A 12,295-nucleotide genomic window follows, 5' to 3' on the forward strand; every position below is an offset into this window, starting at 1 on the left:
CTGCCATTCCTTCACAGTATGAATATTTAGTGCTACAGATTAAAATGCTGGAAAAGTCCTGCTCGTTGTCCGTGTTGACAACAAGACAGTTTGTATTTTTTACTCTCTTTCCTTATTTCCACTTGCCAGCAACTACAGATGAACACCCTTCCTCCGTTTCACAGTCCACATGAATTAAAACATGGCTCACTCTGTACCATATACATCCAGTCGTGTTGCATCCTTCGCCTTCGCCAGTCTCGTCTCAGACCACCATGGGAGTGTCTGAGAAGACGGAGCTGATGGACTCTGCTACTGACTTCTTCCTCTTCCCCTTCATAAGAGAACCAGCCTCTGCGTCCAGATCATCATCATCCTCATCCCCAGTGGGGTTCAGCTTGCCATTCTGGCCCTGCAAGTCCTTGGAGTCTATGAACGCCACGTGCCTGTTCAGCTCCGCCTTGAGCGCTGGGTCCTCGTGGGTGGGTGTCACACTGAGCATGGATGAGTGGATGCTGTCCTCACCCCGAGCCTTACCCTTACTGGGGCAGCAGAAGCAGCGACACGGCGTCAGGTAAAGGTACATGAGAACTAGCACCACACTGGCCAGACAGCCCACCAAGGTGGTGTACCCTGTGTTCAGGGTCTCCCCGCCCCCATGCATGGTGAAGTTGTGAACCTTTAGCACCACATAGATGGTCTCATTGAAGACCTCGCTCATCGCAAAGCAAGTGTAGGTCCCAGAGTCCTCAGACTTCACTGGACTAATCTGCAGACTTCCATCTGGCAGCACTTTGGCTGTCTGGTTGCTTCCGGGTGTCACCATCACATTACCAGGCATCATCCAGGTCTTTAACATGTTCCTGTGTTTGGTGTCACAGCCTAGGATCAGTGTTTGCTCCAGAAAGGCCTCTTCATCTGCCTCCTTGAAGGTGCTGCAGTTCATATTGTCACCACTGAGATCAAAAGCACCTACTTGGGTTTTTGGTGGACCAGGAAGAATGCATGTGTAGTCATCTTTGAAGTCCATAGCGGAGTTGAGCTTTCGAATGTACCAGTGGGCTAGGAGTGTGTAGAGATCACAGTGGCACAGCAGGGGGTTGTTGTGGAAGTAGAGGCCATTTTTAATCCAGGCAGGCAGCACCTGGAGCTCATCAATGGGTAGCATCTTGATCTTGTTTGAGGACACATCCAGGAGGCTAAGTTTCTCCAGGCGGGACTTTTCCTTGACCAGCTCCAAGGGGAAGCGGGAGATCTGGTTCTGGCTAAGGTAGAGCTTCTGAAGGTTAATCATGCCGACAAAGGCCAAGCGGTCAATCTGGGAAATTTGGTTATTGTAAAGCAACAGGACCTCCAGGTTGACCAAAGGCTCAAAGATGAACTCATCCAGCTGCCGCAAGTTGTTGGAGGACAAATCCAAGTAGCGCAGGTGCTTCACATATATGAATGCCTCTGAAGACAGGAAGTGGAGACCATTATGGTTGAGGAGGAGGTTATGGAGCTTCAGGAGCTTGACCGGGGTCCACTCGGATCGCAGCCGCGCTATCTCATTATAGCTGAGATCCAGCACAGCAGTGTAGAGCGGTAGACCTGTCGGGACGGTGGTCAGGTTCATCTTGGAGCAGCTCACTATGTTTGAAGCACAGATGCATGTCTTGTGGCAGTTTAGGGTAGATCCTGCTGCCCCTGGAAGCCAGAGGAGAGCCATGCAGAGGGCGAGGGAAAGAGCCCATCGTGGACGCTTGCTCCGCTGAGGTAATGATTCCGACAGGCTGTCACCTGTTCTGGTGGAGGGCTGCAACATGCTAGCGGGTGATCTAAATCCCACAGAGGTTTACTACGATCCCATTCTCAGAGAACAGCATGGGAGAGCAGCTGGAGGGTTCCCAGGCATTGCTGACTGAAGGCTGAAAAAAAGCAGAAACAAGGGTGGTAAACAGATATCATTATTAGACATATTGTGTTATAGATTGATAGATAGATAGAAGTGAATGTGAAGCTTTGTGAAAGACAAACATAGACACACGTTCATGGTTTAAAAATGCACTTTACAGACACAACCTCTGACACAAATGTAAACAAAAGGGCTGCCCCACCTCCACAACTCAAAACACATGAAGTTGCCTTCACCCCCATATTGAACTAGTATCCTAATACAGGCACAAACACTAAATAACTGATGCTGATGCTGCTGTTTCAGATGCTGTCTCATGTCTGTTTCATAGATGTCTATATCATCTATAGATAACATTCTTCTAAATACACCTGCACGCAACAAACAAAATGTGAGAAATAATAGCTGTCGTTATTAAAAGTCGAGTTGTTAAACCTCTAGATTGGATGAGCTTATCCTTTGTTCTGGATGTAAAAGCGTGATACGCAAATAAAGGAGCGTGCAGTCTGGACCGACTGCAGCATCTCCCTCCAAAATACCAAGTCGCCCACTATGAAAATATTTAAATAAAGTGTCTGTGCGGTGCACACTGTACAGTACCTGAGCGCACGTCCTCAGTTACTTCCCACCTCTGCACCATGTGAACATGCACTATGAAATGCACACAGCCACCGTCTCTCTGCCCTCCTTATAGCCCTCTCACGCATTCATCTCATACAGCACAAACTTTCCCCTGCTGCTTTGCACAACGCGCGTCTTCCGTTAAAACAAACACACGCGCGCACACTCGGCGCTCACGCGAACCCATGTGCATTCACACTCCTGGAAGACATGCATTGATTTTCCTCCTCTTCCCGTTCCCCTCTCTCCCTCGTTCTCTGTATCCCTCTGAGATACAGGAAAAAAACTGTTGTGCACTATCTCACAAAGGACGCACAAATACCTAATAAACAAAACAAAACGTGACATTATACGAACGCTCACGTTCCGTATCATTCTGAAATGTCCTTGTCCGTGTTGTGGAGGGAGCTGTGCAAACGTTGCATTGCACCATTCCGTCCGAAAACAAACGCGCACAACGCGGAAATGTGTGCCAAGGGATGGAGGACGAAACCGCGAGGGCCACCTACCTTCAACCGGGACGCAGCGATGGTGGATCTCATTAAAACAGCTCCTCGTCTGTTTACAATGCAGCTCCGCACAGACAGTCCCCGTCCTGAATGAGTGTGTGTCTGCTGCTGAGGACAACAGCGGATGCAGGGAGGAGGGAGAGCGCTGGAGATATCCTCGCCAAAATAATTACGGTGCACGCTGCATCCAATACCCGGCGCAAAATTACGCAAAATCGATTACGTAAAGAGCAGACAACACACGTCCTATCAACTACACTGACAAGCGGCTCTGATTTTCTTTGCTTTCAGCGGAACATACTGCTTTGCAGACACACGCACGCACGTCCGCTCCTCGCAGATAATTGGCGCAGAGATCCTGTCGAGTCTCATCAGCAGCGACGGAGATCATTAAGAAAGAGCAGCCAGGAGCTCCCCGTGGCTCCTCGTGGGCCTTCTGCTGTCGACGTGCGGTACTGCTGCTGCAGTGGGTGGCGTGTTTTTCGGCAGAGGTAGTGCGCTCAAACCCAGAAGGCGATGTTCATCCTAAGTGGCCGCGCCGAACATTGCTGAGGAGACGCGCAGCTGAAAGCCGCGGTACGCAAGAAACGAGACGAAATCAAACGTCGAATCGGACAAGAAAAAGGCACTAGGGCCATTCAGAGGCGTTTTGAAGGTTTATAATAGCTGTATGGCTGTAGGATCATAGGTAGCCGTGTGGTCATTTTACATCATCATCGCTACTATCATCTTCATTAGTCTATTATGATCTACTCCGCCAAGGAGTCATCACGGTTCAATCCAACAACCTAGTGGTCAGACTGAAACCAGCTTTGCTGTGCACATTTATGCTCCGAGGAGAAAAAAAACACCATAATTACCTAAAACCATGATTACTATAGTCAAACACGTCTGTATATTCCTATCCTCTACTCACATGCTCTGTTAACCTTCCCCATCTGGCCTGATGTGGAGACGTCAGTCTGTCATCAAAAGGTGACACAGCTGAAAGGATTTTTCCTGAATTCCTGCCAGTGTATAATGTCTAATTTTTGGCATGACCTGCATGTTCTTGGTCGCTCGTCTGCTAAAAGAAGACTTTCACTTACACGTGGCTGAATGTGGCTACTAAGCCGTGACACATTTTTGTCCTCACAGTACCATCGTACAGCTGAATATGTTAACAGCCACGGCATGTTCTGACAACTGCCACTATTTTTATTGTGTCATCTCACACAGACAGGTTTCTGTTCGTAAACTGGGCTTTCCTGGGTTGATTAATTGTCCTCATGGTGCACCAAGAAGTGTTACACAGGGGTGGCCGCTGCAAATCACCAAAATCAAACGCCATAGCTGGATTTCAGGAATTCTGTTATGATGCTGAAGTATATAGACTTGTTGAAAACTATGTCGGGAGTTAAGGAATCCAACACTGATCAGAGTTACTAATTATCTGACGTGCATAGACTAATACCAGTATAGTCAACATTTCGAGTTCCACAACAATTCTGTTCATATTAAGCAAACTTGCAAGGCGGGGTCAGTGGTTATATCCGGATGGCCTGACCCCCCCTTGGCAGCACCATCCTGGTGCCTGGAATGAGTTGTGCAGGTTGTATTTGTTGTCAGTTTATCTGTGATTGATAAATTGGAGATTCAACTGCTGTTAAACTGTTCTGTATTTAGGCCTTGTAACTGGAACATGCACAAGGAGCAGCCAACTTCCTGAAAATAACTCAATAACTCATTTCTGTGGGTATTTAGTCGTTGATTATCCAAGGTAACATATACTGGTTTCAATATTTGCATTTTATGGATGAATGCTTCAGGTAGGTGGGCGGCCACCAGCCTGTCCAGTTTCCAACAATGGTTTCCTCACGCAGCTCATGCCATTCTTGCTCTGTGTGCAGACTCTGTTTATGTATTTGATTCGGTCTGTTTATGAGCGCCGACTGAGCGGGGAAAACCTTGTCATTTTTTACTCAAGTGAATCCACCCACATGCTGCTTTTTGAGATTTTTTCGGGTTTTCCTCAATTCACAGATCTGCTGCAGCGAGCCTGCTTTGGCAAAGCTGTGAGAGCCTGTGTATTGCCAATAAGCTGCTACACCAGTGTAGCCTCCTACTCAGAATGCCACCAGAAATCATTTAATAAATGAAGATTATAGCAACAGGGGATACAGGATACATTTAATGTCATATAAATTATCTCATTATATTACATATTATATATTACCTCATTATAAAATGATGTATGAGTGAGCGCCACCCTTTTCTGCAGTTATCCATGGCAGAAACTTGTGCTTCGGATGTTTTTTTTTTTTTTTTTTTTTTTTTTTTTTAAACCAGATTAGCAGATTTTAGGTTCAAGCTTTTTGTTGTCTGGGGTCCCATCTGTGTGAGACAGACAAGCCTGGGGGAACAGATATAATTGCAGAAACTCTGTTGGAGCTGGAGTTGCCTTGAAAAGATGTGCTTTGGCAGGTGAACCAAACAGATTTGAAGCAGGCTGAACTGCAGACAGACGTCCCTCATGATTCGCTTTAAGGAAATTCAGTGCCAAATAAATTCTCTGGGCACAAAATAAATCCTTTGGAACAAGTTTCCCTCTGAAGGCAAATCGTGTTTAGACAGTACACTTCCTCATATGTTGGACTCAGACTTGAGTTGAGAAATAAAGTGGGACAAAAATGGACTAATATGATATTAATTCTCAGAAATGTATTCCATTAATAATGTAAACATAAGTGCTGGAGACATCTCTTTCTCACTGGTGCCGGGAAACACAGGTATGAACCAGAGTGAGTGCACATAGTGAAACCTCTGTCTGACCGGAGCACTGTAGCACTGTGACTCTTGTGAGATGGAGCCGAAAGTGATTAATGTTCTTGTTCGACTCCACTTCCTGCTGTGATAGGGATAGTGTTGCCTGGCAACTGCCTGCGGCCTTTGGTTGACTGTTTTGGCTCCATGGCAAATCTGAGGTGGCCTTGTCTTCTCTTGCTTATCTCCATGAACCTGCTCAGATGGGGTTTCTGGCACAGATTGATGTCTTAATCTAAAAAACAAAACAAAACAAAACAAAAAATCATCCTCTCCATGAGCACAGGGGCTGACAGACAAACATCAGTAACCAGATGTACTTTCCTGTTCCTTGATTCATCACCATATATTAAAATATTTAAAGGAAAATGTGACAGAGCTTCTTTCTTTCTCTGCAAAGCTGTCAGCCAGTTCAGGCATGCAATCCCTGACTCCACCACTTATCAATCATGAAACGTTGGTGGTGTAGTTAAGGCTCTTATACCCAGCATGTTAGCAGCCAGAAAGCTATTTCTTTGCCTTGGGTGATCATATTTCCCAAATGATAACACATGGAGTTACAGCAGCCCCTGTGTTCTGTAAACTATTAACCTCATTCTATGCTGCACCATCTCCTCCACCTCTTCTCACTCTGCTGTGGATGTGTGAACTCTTGTAAGGTAGCAGGTAGCCTAACATGGAAAAAAAAAAAAAAAAAAAAAGCAACCTGCACCATTTTTCAACAATGTATGTTAAATTTGTGTCAAGCTCCACTTTGATTTTCTTTGTGTATGTAATCTTGGATGTAATGGACAGACAGACAGAGACATTTATTAACAGCAAGCAAAGACTTAACATCCTGTCTCACCATTTTTCTTTGCTGGATTTTTGACAAATCACCACTGAGTTTCCAGGCAAATTTGCAAAGTTACTTTTTTTTCCACACAAGTTTTTGGTCAGTGGTTGTGGGAGAAGTTTGCCTTCAGGGCTTTCTGCCAGAAAGCCTTTAGGAAGTCCGGTCCGGTGACGTAGCATAAACAGTGAAAAAGTCCATGTATGGTGGAGGTCATGGTGAATGAGTGGGTCAAATACAGGACTTTGACAGGCCCGGAGGCACCAGATAAGGAGGACTCAAAAATGCAGACCACAGACAGCTCAGCGGAGTATTCAAAATAAAAAGGTTTATTAACTCAAAGCGCTCAGGATAAACAATGAATGGCAAACTGAAGGAGATACAAAGTACAACAGAAAACGCTAAGGATAACTGGAAAACTAGAAAATGAATAATCAAGCTCGAAGGCTGAGGCGATAACAAAGTAACAAACAAAGATACCAAACTAGACGAGATGCAAAGTATCAAACAAAAGACCTTACAGGCAATACTGATAACTAGACTTACAAGGATCAAGGACGCTAGAGAGCAAGGCGAGTACGAGACAAGGCACATGACAATCTGGCACAGGACAAAGGGAGACGCGGACTATATATACACGAGGTAACAATGAACAGGTGGAGACAATTAGGGCGGGGTAGACAATCAGACAGGCGGGAAACACACCGGGAAGTCAAGGGCCTGAAACGAGAGGAGAGTTAGGTTTCACAATAAGACAGGAAGTGTATGACAAGACATGACGCTAGTGAACAAAAACACTTAACAGATTTGACGAGACATGACAGTACCCCCCCCTCTAGGGCCGGCACCTGACGGCCCAGGAGCATCAGGATGCTGTCCGTTAAAGTCATCTATGAGCGTTTTATCCATAATAAAGCTTGTGGGAACCCAGGATCTCTCCTCAGGACCATACCCCTCCCAGTCCACTAGGTACTGGAATCCCCGTCCCCGACGGCGCACAGCGAGCAACTTTTTCACCGTGTAGACGGGACCTCCATCTACAAGGCGAGGTGGTGGGGGTGGTTCGGTGGGGGGTACCAGGTTGCTTTCACGGACAGGTTTGAGTTTTGACACATGGAAAGTGGGGTGAACTTTCATGGACCTGGGGAGTTTCAATCGGACAGACACAGGATTAATGACTCTGGATATTGCAAAGGGTCCCACAAACCTGGGTGCCAGCTTTCGGGAATGAACATGGAGGGGGAGATCCCTGGTAGATAGCCAAACCTTCTGGCCCTGAACATACTGCGGTGCCACTTTCCGGTGTCGATCAGCCGCTGCCTTCACCCGTGCCTGGTTACGGCACAGCATGCTCCGTGCTGCTGCCCAAATGCGTCGGCATCTTCTTACCAGGGCGTGGGCTGAAGGGACGGTCACTTCCTGTTCGTTTACCTCAAACAGAGGGGGCTGATATCCATACACTACGTGAAATGGTGACATTCCAGTGGCTGCTGTGGGGAGAGTGTTATGAGCATATTCCACCCACGTAAGGTGGTCACTCCAGGAAGTTTGGTTCTGGGACACAAGACAACGGAGGCAAGTTTCTAGGTCCTGATTCATTCGTTCGCTCTGGCCATTGGATTGTGGGTGGTACCCGGATGTCAGGCTTACAGTCGCACCCAGCATCTGACAGAATTCTTTCCAGAAATTGGAGATGAATTGTGGCCCTCGGTCTGAAACAATGTCTTTGGGTAATCCGTGTATGCGAAATATTTCCCTAATCATGACAGTAGCTGTGTCTTTGGCTGACGGCAGTTTGGGTAATGCGATAAAGTGGGCCATTTTGGAGAATCTATCCACCACAGTGAGTATGGTTGTGTTACCTCTTGACGTGGGTAGTCCGGTGACAAAGTCCAGAGCGAGGTGTGTCCATGGTCTCTGAGGGATAGGCAGGGGTTGAAGGAGTCCAGACGGGTTTTGACGGAGAGTCTTGTTCCTGGAACAGATTTCACAAGCCTGCACATATTCCAAAATGTCTTTATTCATGGTGGCCCACCAGAACCTTTGCCTGATCACATAGCCTGTCCTTTTCACCCCCGGATGGCATGTAAGCAAGGATGTGTGTGCCCAGTGGATCACCTGTGACCTCAGACGAGCCGGTACAAACAACCGGTCGCTGGGACAGCCTGCCGGGGTTTCATCCCCCTCAGTAGCTTGTTGCACATCCTTTTCTATCTGCCAGGAGACCCCTCCGACCACACAGTTCAGTGGTAGGATGGTTTCGGGCTCCTTGGCGACCGGCTCCGGCTCATACAGTCGTGACAAGGCATCCGGTTTAGTATTCTGAGACCCGGGCCTGTACGACAACGTAAACCGGAACCGGCTGAAAAACAGCGCCCAACGGGCCTGTCTGGCGTTAAGTCTTTTAGCAGTTTTGATGTATTCCAAATTTTTGTGGTCAGTCCACACTAGGAACGGTTGTTCTGCTCCCTCTAGCCAGTGCCGCCACTCTTCGAGCGCGGTCTTAACTGCTAAGAGTTCCCTGTTGCCCACATCATATTTTCTCTCTGCCTGGTTAAGTTTGCGTGACAAGTAAGCACATGGGTGAATCTTATTATCCTTAGCAGATCGTTGTGACAAAACTGCTCCTACCCCTTCGTTGGATGCATCAACCTCGACCACGAACTGCCTTTGCGGGTCCGGTACCGTGAGGACAGGAGCGGAGGTGAAGGCAGTCTTCAGACGCTGGAAGGCTGTCTCAGCACCGGAAGACCACTGAAATACTGCTTTGGAAGATGTGAGAGCATGGAGAGGAGCGGCAACAGAGCTAAAGTTCCTGATGAATTTCCTATAGAAATTGGCAAAGCCCAAAAACTGTTGCAATTTCTTGCGGTTGGTAGGAACTGGCCAGTTAGCCACCGCGCTTACTTTCTCGGGGTCCATCTCAATCTGGTTCTTGGTTATCACGTAGCCTAAAAATGAAACCTGGTTAGTGTGAAAGTCACATTTTTCAGCTTTTACATACAGCTGGTGTTCAAGGAGGCGAGAGAGTATCAGACGTACATGACGCTGATGAGAGTGCAGGTCAGGCGAGAATATCAGGATATCATCCAAATATACGAAAACAAAGTCATTTAAATATTCTCTCAACACGTCATTCACATACCCTTGAAACACAGCTGGGGCATTTGTCAGTCCAAACGGCATCACCAAATATTCATAGTGTCCGCTAGGGGTATTAAACCCGGTTTTCCATTCGTCCCCTTCCCTGATGCGGATCAGGTGATAGGCGTTGCGAAGATCCAGCTTAGTGAACCACTGGGCCTGTTGAAGGAGCTCAAAAGCAGAGGACATTAATGGCAATGGGTAGCGGTTCTTGACAGTGATATCATTAAGCGGACTATAGTCTATGCATGGCCTGAGGGACCCGTCTTTTTTGCCAACAAAAAAGAATCCTGCCCCCGCGGGGGAGGATGAGGGTCGGATTATCCCGGACCTAAGAGAGGCTTGGATGTAATCATCCATTGCTTTGCGCTCAGGCACCGAGAGTGAGTAGAGCCTCCCCTTGGGGATGGGAGCTCCGGAGAGCAGCTCGATGGCGCAGTCTGAGGATCTGTGAGGAGGTAACGAGGTTGCTTTATTTTTGTTAAAGACCTCCTTGAGATCCCAGTAACACCGCGGAACCCGGGCCAAGTCCGGATACTGCTCACTCTCCTCCGTCGAAATGTCGAGGGCTGCAGTGCTCTGGGTTTCTGTGCTGTGGACAGATAAGCATGGAGAGTTTGTCATGCATTCCCTTCCCCACCCCAGGATTTTCCCAGTTTCCCAGTCTAAGTGGGGGTTATTCTTGCGGAGCCACGGCAAACCCAGAATGAGGGAGTGTTGAGCTGAATCAAATAAGTGGAAGCTGACAGTTTCTCGGTGTGCATTGTCTATGGTCAGCTCACATGGTTCGGTGCAGTGTGTGATCTGAAACAGGAAGCGTCCGTTCAAGGCGCTGGCATTTATGGGCTGCGATAATTTGTTAACGGCTACCTGGAAATCCCTGGCTAATTGCCAGTCCAAGAAATTATCGTCAGCCCCAGAGTCAATCAGTGCCTCTAAGTCACAAAGTTTCTGATTCAGTTTCAACGTTACCTTAGTCAACGCGCGAGGAGGGTTCAGTCCAGGCATACGGCTCACCAGCGACCTCCTTTCAGTTGGTGAGCCTGCTCTTTTACCTGGCAGGTTGCTAAGAGGTGGCCCTGCTCACCGCAGTAGAAGCAGGCGTTTTCCCTACGGCGGCGGTTCCTCTCTTCCGCCGTCAACCTGGTATGCCCAACTTGCATGGGCTCCTCCGTTCCAGGAGGCGGCGGTGTGGGTGTGAACGGCGGAGGCACTGACTGCGGACCGAAGCGGCGGGTCTCCTCCCTCGGAGGTTGTCTCCAGCCGTCTCCTCGGCGCGCGCTGTCCTCCCGGCGATTCCTCTCCCGATCGCATAGTCGAGAGTCGATTCGGATGGCCGTCGATATGATGGCTTCCAGATCCGAGGGCAGGTCCAGCGGAGCCAGCTGGTCCTTCAGTGCGTCGGACAGGCCGTGGACGAAGGCATCGTTTAATGCCGGGCTGTTCCACCCACTGTCGGCGGCTAGTCTGCGAAAGTCTATGGCATAGTCAACAACTCTTCGCTGGCCCTGCCTCAGGCGCAGCAGCGCCCGAGAGGCATCGTGGGCTGGCGACTCATGATCAAAGATCTTAGATAGCATATTGGAAAATGTCTTAACATCTTGGCACATCATAGATTCTCTGGACCATTCGGCTGTGGCCCAGGCTGAAGCTCGCCCCGACAGGTGGGAGATAATGAATGCCACTTTGGATTGTTCATTCGGATACGCACCGGGATACTGCTTGAAGTGCAGATCGCACTGCACCAGGAAAGATCGGCATCCACCGGAGTCTCCCGAGAATCTTTCCGGAGCAGCGAGGCGTGGAGCGGCCAAGACCTGGTCACGGACCGGCGGAATGGCGGTCGGTTCTGCATGAGATTCTCCGGCAGGTAAGGCGGCGTTAGCGAGGTGGATGTTCATCCGGTGGAATTGTTCTGTGAGGAGATTAATTTGTGCCATGGCTGATCTCTGTAACTCGCTCTGTCTATCTGTGAGATCCTTTACTCCCTGCTGAATATTACGCAGCTGATCCTCATGCTGGTGGAGGAGGCTGCCCTGAGCTGTAAGAGCTGTTCTTAACTGGCTAGGGTCTGCTGAGTCCATGGTTGGCCAGATTGTACTGACAGGCCCGGAGGCACCAGATAAGGAGGACTCAAAAATGCAGACCACAGACAGCTCAGCGGAGTATTCAAAATAAAAAGGTTTATTAACTCAAAGCGCTCAGGATAAACAATGAATGGCAAACTGAAGGAGATACAAAGTACAACAGAAAACGCTAAGGATAACTGGAAAACTAGAAAATGAATAATCAAGCTCGAAGGCTGAGGCGATAACAAAGTAACAAACAAAGATACCAAACTAGACGAGATGCAAAGTATCAAACAAAAGACCTTACAGGCAATACTGATAACTAGACTTACAAGGATCAAGGACGCTAGAGAGCAAGGCGAGTACGAGACAAGGCACATGACAATCTGGCACAGGACAAAGGGAGACGCGGACTATATATACACGAGGTAACAATGAACAGGTG

At 48.2% G+C, this 12,295-nt stretch overlaps 1 protein-coding gene across 1 annotated transcript; it reads right to left on the reverse strand.

Moving 5' to 3' along the window:
• Positions 1–244: 244 nt before the first annotated feature.
• On the reverse strand, positions 245–1,783 carry amigo1 (adhesion molecule with Ig-like domain 1). Its single transcript, XM_041946563.1, has one exon. It carries the CDS (start codon positions 1,781–1,783, stop codon positions 245–247), a length of 1,539 nt encoding a protein of 512 aa, XP_041802497.1.
• Positions 1,784–12,295: the final 10,512 nt, after the last annotated feature.

Source organism: Chelmon rostratus, chromosome 10 (genome assembly GCF_017976325.1).
Source record: "Chelmon rostratus isolate fCheRos1 chromosome 10, fCheRos1.pri, whole genome shotgun sequence".
NCBI classification, from domain to species: Eukaryota; Metazoa; Chordata; class Actinopteri; order Chaetodontiformes; family Chaetodontidae; genus Chelmon; species Chelmon rostratus.

What these genes read in the sequence shown, in the direction of transcription:
- amigo1 (XM_041946563.1), bottom strand. Translation starts at nt 1,783, where the DNA reads ATGTTGCAGCCCTCCACCAGAACAGGTGACAGCCTGTCGGAATCATTA.